The following is a 6,832-nucleotide window of genomic DNA, read 5'->3' on the forward strand; positions in this document are numbered from 1 at the left end:
TCCACCAGGACTCCCAGGTCCCTCTCGGCAGAGCTGCTTTCCAGCAGATCAGCCCCCAGCCTGTACTGGTGCATGGGGTTTGACCTCCCCAGGTGCAGCACTCGGCACTTGCCCTTGTTGAATTTCATCATGTTCCTCTCTGCCCAACTCTTCAGCTTGTCCAGGTCCCGCTGAATGGCAGCGCAGCCTGCTCAGTGTCGTACTGATCAGGCATGATTTTCCTTTGTAAATCCATGCTGACTACTCCCAGTCACTTTCTTGTCCTTTAATATGTTTGGCTTCCAGGATTAGTTGCTCTGTTGCTTTCCCAGGGACTAAGGTGAGGCTGTAGTTCCTTGCATCCTCCTTCTTGCCCTTCTCAAAGACAGAAGTGACATCTGCTTTCTCCCAGATGAAGGTTTCTCTCAGAAACCTTCCCTGATCACCATGAAGCACCAGTAAATGACTTGTTCTCCCTTTGTAAGATTTATAGGGAACAACACCGCCTATAACATGCTTCTGGATTTATGCCTGGAGCAGGAGGAGATGGAAAAGGAAGAGTGCATATCCCTACAGCTGGGGTTTTAGGCAGCTAGTGGGTGATTTAGGGCCAGAACCAGTGAAGAGTCACATCACTGGCCCGTCTGACAGAGGAGGTATGTATCACTCTGTGATATGTTTAAAATGCTTTCTTACCCTGCTATGCCATCAAGTGCTAGCAGTTCCTGGAAAGGTTTTGCAAGCTTCCCAGTCTGTTTGGTCTAAAGCTAGGGATGTCTAGGGGCTTTGGCTACACAGGCCACACATTTCCTCTAGTCTCAAAGGGCCATATGTTCTTTCCTACCATGTGGCTGAAGCTGTTATGCATATGTGATGTAGCCAATGTATACGTGTGCAGCAGATCTGCTTTTGGATGGTGCTGGATTCACTGTGCATATGCAAATGAAAATATATGGAGCATATGTGCACATAATACATTCACTGCCAGGGAGGGAGGATGGCCAGGAGCGTGGGCCTTGGCTGTTAGCATGGTTCATCTAGCTCTTAGTTTCTGACCACGGATGAGCGGGGAACACCGCAGGTCACATAAGTTGGTGACCTCATATTCCCCATGAGTAGTTAAAGTCCAGGCAGCTGTGAAGAAGATGAGATGAAACCTGATTCCACCGTTGCCCCTGCCACCAGTGTACACAAATCCCTTCTTCCTTTGGTTTTGCTTTCTTATGCCAACGAGAAGTCTGCCTATCATATGGTAAGAGCTATCGGGCATAGTCTGAGGATAACTGTAAGCAGCTTTTGAGTATCTTTGTTCCTGTCAGCTTAGCTTCTGAGAGTGACAGACGTCTGCTCCTGAATGTATTGTTCTGTTTTTATAACCATGTTCCTGGTCTTCAGGTGCTATCTGAGTTCAGGATCTGTTGGTCACTGGCAAGCAGGAGGGACAGCCTCAGTGCCTATGTGATTTTACTTTTTGTACAGAAATTCCTTCCATTTTTTCTTGTGATCAGACTTCTAAACAGTATACTAATAGATGCAAAGCCTGTATAAGGATCTTTTTGAAATCACAGCTGGGGTATACTGCTTGTCTTGGGGTAAAATACTGATGCTTTGCTGTTAGATGCTTGAGGCGTGAAACCAGTGTTGATTTTTAGATACAGCAGCCTTGGTCTTTGTGGTTATACTTTGGTTCTCTCACATTTGTGTGGTGCTATTCCTGAAGTAAAGGCCTAACTGGTGGGGGAATGGAAATAGTAATTATTAGTACAATGTCTGGCAGTTGGGCTTTGAGAGCACATTCTATCACTGAAAGTGATGGACTCCTGTGGAAGACTGCTGTGTGCCTGCATCATGGGTCTAAAGCTTTTGTTTGTAACTTTATAGGACCAGATATAAGCTGGCTTGTTTCTTTTGAATTCTCACAGCACTGGGAGCAATGCAAAATCCTTCTGGGTTAAATATCAAAGTAAAATAATGTTCTCTCTTCTAGACATGTTGTTGTGAAGACTTCTCCCAACCACAAATACATTTTCACGCTGAGAACCCATTCTTCAGTTGTTCCTGGCAGCATTGCGTTCAGCTTGCCCCAGGTACTATATGGTTTGACTTAGTGTTTTGCTACAGAATAAGCAAAATCTCTTTTGAGGTCAGGATTGAAGGTAACTATTGTAATTGAAGGGACATGTCTGCATAAATGTACGATACAAATTTGATTTCTGATAGCAAAAATTCAAGGAGACTTTTACTATAGCTGAAGCAAACTTGCTTATATTACTTTGATCTATTTTTAGTGGATGGTGGGATAAAAATCATAGAAAAGGTGTAATTCAACCTTTAAAAAAAAACTACCAGAAACAAACTATTTCAAAGAGAAAAGCCTAAGCAATGTCTGCTATTCTGTGTGAATTTTTATTGTTCCCTGTTTTCCCTTGACTTTAAAGGGTTTTCTTTACTGTGTTGCTCTTTTAAAGACCTGCAGGAAGTTTTATTGACTATATTTCGTCATTGTTAGTATTTCTAGATGAAAAATGTGATGTAATGCATAAAATAGATTTAACTTGTCTCCTCTTTAATTAAGTTATCACATGTTAAGTGATGGTTAGTATAAATAATTGATACAATTAACTTCTAAACAGAAAAATGAATCTTGTAGCCTTTAATTGGCTTACACCATGAGTTGCATAACATAAAACTGCAACAACCGTGGCCACTGATTTAATGCTGTCATATTTTCTTTCTAGTAACTGGCCTGAAAGTTGAGTGTCTGCTGCAGACACAAATTTTTTTCCTCAGCAGATGACTTGGCTTAGGCCCCAAAATTTTCTTTTGCTCTCTCATGTCTGTTCAAATTCAGATTTGTCCAGATGTGTGGGTGAAGAGGATGCTGTGTTAACCATATATCTGGTTACGATTTGTGATGCCCAAACTGAAAAATAGTTATCAGTATTAGTTATTTGTATCACAGGGTTAAAGTAGATGTGTTTAAGGTTGATTTTTGTAGATTCCAGTAGTTATTTATGGAATCATAGAATTGTTTAGGTTGGAAAAGACCTTTAAGGTCATCAAGTCCAACTGCAGATCATAAAGTCCAACTGTTATAGAGGCAGGAGAGCTCTTCTGCGAAGGAGCGAGGTAGGTTACTTACCCCTGAAAACTGACTATGGTAGCAAGTGTTACAGCTGCTGGTATGGGAAAGTTTTATTTGAGTATTCCTGGTGTTAGGATTTAATTTCCAGTATTTCCTGAAGCCTTGGATAATTGCAGCTAGCATTACACAACGTGTGTGTTCATCTCATGTATTCACGTAGGGTCGTGTAATGTGCAGTTACGCTCCAAGACCTCCAAGAAAGTCTGTTGTGCATTCATGATGCGCATAAAGGTCTTGATCACTTTTATTCTGTGATAATCTTCACTCTTAGGCCTAAATACCAAAAGCCATGAAAAATTTTGTATACTGTAGAGCCCAAAACATGAAGGGCCACACAGTGATGAAAAATTTCTTGGCAGCAAACACCCAAAGTAACATAGGAATTGAGCTGTATCTCTTGCCACAGAGAAGACCCTAACTAACCTTTCTAGCAGAACTTGGACAGCTTTCCTTCCTGCCCTGAAATTTGGTGAATGGCTTAACCTGGAGGGTTTAAGCAAAGCTCAGTCTTTGCAGGAGTACCAGTGTGCCTTGCCCACCATTCTTACACTGATGGTCACCGGTGCCTGGTACTTCAGATGCAGGTGAGTTTAGGATATCTTTTGTTGAAGAAATGGAGTATCAAGGGGAGGGGGAGAATTCTTCCTGGCCTTGCAGGTAAGCAGTGGAGGCTGTGAAGTGTGAGAATAAATATAGAAACATAATTTGTTCTCACCTTCTTGGGAATACCAGTAAGTACACATAAGGTTTCCTGCTCTGGGCTTTGATTTCTAACAGGTTGGTCTCTGTTATGCCAAGGGAATTCTTTCCTTAAGCTTGAACCGTGAACATATTGGAGAGAGCGTGTAAAGGGGAAATTTTCATTTTTTGAAAAAGGTCATTGTATTCCTTCTCCCAGACTTGTTCCTTCCAGATAAAAAGCCAAACATAAATGACCATAAAGTACGGCATTTGAAATGCAATCGTACCACAGCCTTGTGTAATGAGGTGTGATTAACACCTCTCTGAGGCTTAGATATTTGAGAGACTGACTACTCCATAAGGCTGAGATGTGGACTGTAAATACACACTGGCCAAGCTATAGCACAAGGGCCATTGGAAAAAGTACCATTTTTGCAATTATCAAGCCAGAACTTTTGGTATCGTAAAGGTCATAGATTTTTGTGTCACGTAATTATTGAACCATTTCTCACTTCTCATGTAGTTCTGTGCTGCACAAATCTTTTTAGAGGAATTTGAAGAGACCTGAAGGATTTGAACAGTTCCATTCTTACTAGTTCTCTGAACAAGTTTTATTTTAGGTAATTTTATAACTTAAAGCACATTACAACTATTTCCTGCATGTATGCTTTTAAAATGATGATGGAGCGTATAACAGCCTTTCTTGCCTGTTGTACTACCTGAGGTGAGATCAGCATCTGGGGTTTGGTAGAAAATGAGCAGAATGACAAAAAGCCCTATCCAATATATATACTTCTGCCTCTGAGTTGGTGAGGTGACCAATAACATGGAGGAGGTTGGACAGAACAACCTCCTGAGGTCAGAAAATAAATTGTTAATAGAAATGATTCCATGACTCGTTTCCTGTTAATTTGAAGGTCTTTGTAAGATCCCATTCTGCCCTTTTTGCTGCTTCTTAAGGTTCTCATGGGGAAGCCTGTTTTTCTGAGTGAGGATGCTGAGTCTGAGTAGGTGTTTGTTCTAGTGAAGGATGGGCTTTCTGAAGTTTTTCTCTTGTTTTTACAGAGAAAATGGGCCGGACTTTCCATTGGACAAGAGATAGATGGTAAGTCAGCAGCGTAATCCTGACCTATGTTTATAAAAACCGAATTCCGTGTTTCCATACTGAAGTGAAAATTAATTGGAAAATCTTGGATCTTCAGCCCTTCTTCAGGTAACATGAGGCCCTTATTAGTGAAGGGAGTTGCTCTCTTACCTGCAGACTTTCTGTCTCTTAATATTTTCAAAACCTGGAGGTCTATTTTGACTGTTACTTTCAGACATCTGCCAGTGTATCAGTATAGCTCTGTGTGGGACATCAGTGTCCCCATGCAGGTATGAACATTTGATGTGCCCTAGATAGTCTGTTCTTGTGGCTTTGGAGAATGCTTATCAGCTAACAGAAAACAGGTGTTGTCCTTGAGAACACTTTTGGCATCTAAATTTGAGTATTGAGAATGGGGAAGTTTTAGTGCTAAGAGCTACCAAAACCCATCAATATGCTCTGGATAGCCGGAGCGATCAGCTTTGAGAGTAGCACTGATGCTTTCCTCAATAACTGATGACAATATTCTGCAGTATACTGAATTATTAAAATAATACTATGAAAGGAAAGGTGCCATCTTGAGTTTGTACAAATCGAAGATCTGTGTTCCAATTTCAAGTCCTAAGTGAGCCTGACGAGCCTTGCCAGTGTTCAAAGAGGGGACTGATTTGCATGTCAGCTCTTTCATTTATTCGTGCTGTCACTGTTACGTCTGGCTTATGAACGATTGGCATTACTGTCAGTTATAGGTGCTGCTCTTTTGGTCTGACTGCAGCTTCTGGAATATTGACCAAACTCGTGGCAGCAGCTGTTGTTACAGGCAGGTCTGCGTGTTCTTTGCAACAGCCTATCAAGGTGACGGATTGTGTTTGTTCTTTTGACCATCAGGAATTACCTGTGTGCTCCTGGAGGCAGCCATCCCGTCCTTTTCTTTGACGAGGCTATTATGATGAAGCCTGCTCTGAATGTTGGCTGGCTCAGCGTTGTTGATGTGGAGCAATTAGGCCACTGTTTTGCCATTTGAGGTGCTTACAGTAATTCCAGGGAATTCTCCTCTCATTTGAGGATTGTGGGCAGAGCTGATGACTGCATCCTGTACCAAAAAGTGAGGAGGACCTAGGCTGAAAAGTGGTACGGCTGTGGATGTGAGGTACTGCTAGGAAAGCTCTTTCCTTGGTTGCTTGTTTTCACAGCTCCTTTGGTCTCAGCAAGTTCATGGGCATGGGTCAGTACTTGAGTGTGAAGTCTGATCTCTTTGTACTGGCAGACTGGAGTGGGTCAGTTTGCCTCTCTACACAACTAAATGCCTCACAGATTTTCCATGGAAGCCATTTCTTTTTGTTAACTGGTTTTGTTTTGTTTTTTAAACTGAAGAATGAGGCGAGGAGACCTATAAATTAATTTGTTTCTCACCCTTGTTTGGTTGCTGATCGGTAACATGTGCCAGCTGGCTTACAGATAAATGCTTTTTGGTACTAAAGTTACTTGGGGAAAGAAACACTAATATTCAGCATGATTAGCTGTTAGAGCAGATTTGTGATTGTAAGTGTTCTAGACCTTGCTATAAACTTACCAACTATGTGGGAACATGCATTAAGAAAAATAACACAGTAATTTTATGCAGAGTGACTAAATGTCATATGACTCCCTGCTGAGTATGAAGGATTTGTAAACCTATTCTACAGGTGGGGAGAAGTATTCATAAAACCGGTGATTTACCAGGGCGTTCTCTTTGTCTTGTTCCCCTAATAATGAGAAAACTATGTTTTAAATGTCAGTTTTAAATGTGGTCCACTCCTTAGTGGTACAGCGAAGCTGAGTCCCTTTGAGCCCGTAATGCTATGGTAAAGGTTTTCCAGGTGAGTGAATCGTGTAAGTTTGCCTTTGTGGAAAGGTTGAGTGCCTCGGGTGGACGCGGCTGTCTTGCATTTGGTGCGGTTCAG

General features: G+C 41.7%; 1 protein-coding gene across 1 annotated transcript in view; it reads left to right on the forward strand.

The window, feature by feature from the left end:
* The window catches only part of NSF (N-ethylmaleimide sensitive factor, vesicle fusing ATPase), a 74,651-nt gene that overhangs the window by 12,742 nt on the left and 55,077 nt on the right, over positions 1–6,832 (forward strand). Inside the window, exons 5-6 of the mRNA XM_035893988.1 lie at positions 1,967–2,066; positions 4,871–4,910. Of these exons, the coding sequence (XP_035749881.1) occupies positions 1,967–2,066; positions 4,871–4,910 (140 nt within the window). The remainder of the gene's footprint in view (positions 1–1,966; positions 2,067–4,870; positions 4,911–6,832) is intronic.

This window comes from Egretta garzetta, unplaced genomic scaffold (assembly GCF_000687185.1).
Source record: "Egretta garzetta isolate BGI_Z169 unplaced genomic scaffold, ASM68718v1 scaffold745, whole genome shotgun sequence".
Lineage (NCBI taxonomy): Eukaryota > Metazoa > Chordata > Aves > Pelecaniformes > Ardeidae > Egretta > Egretta garzetta.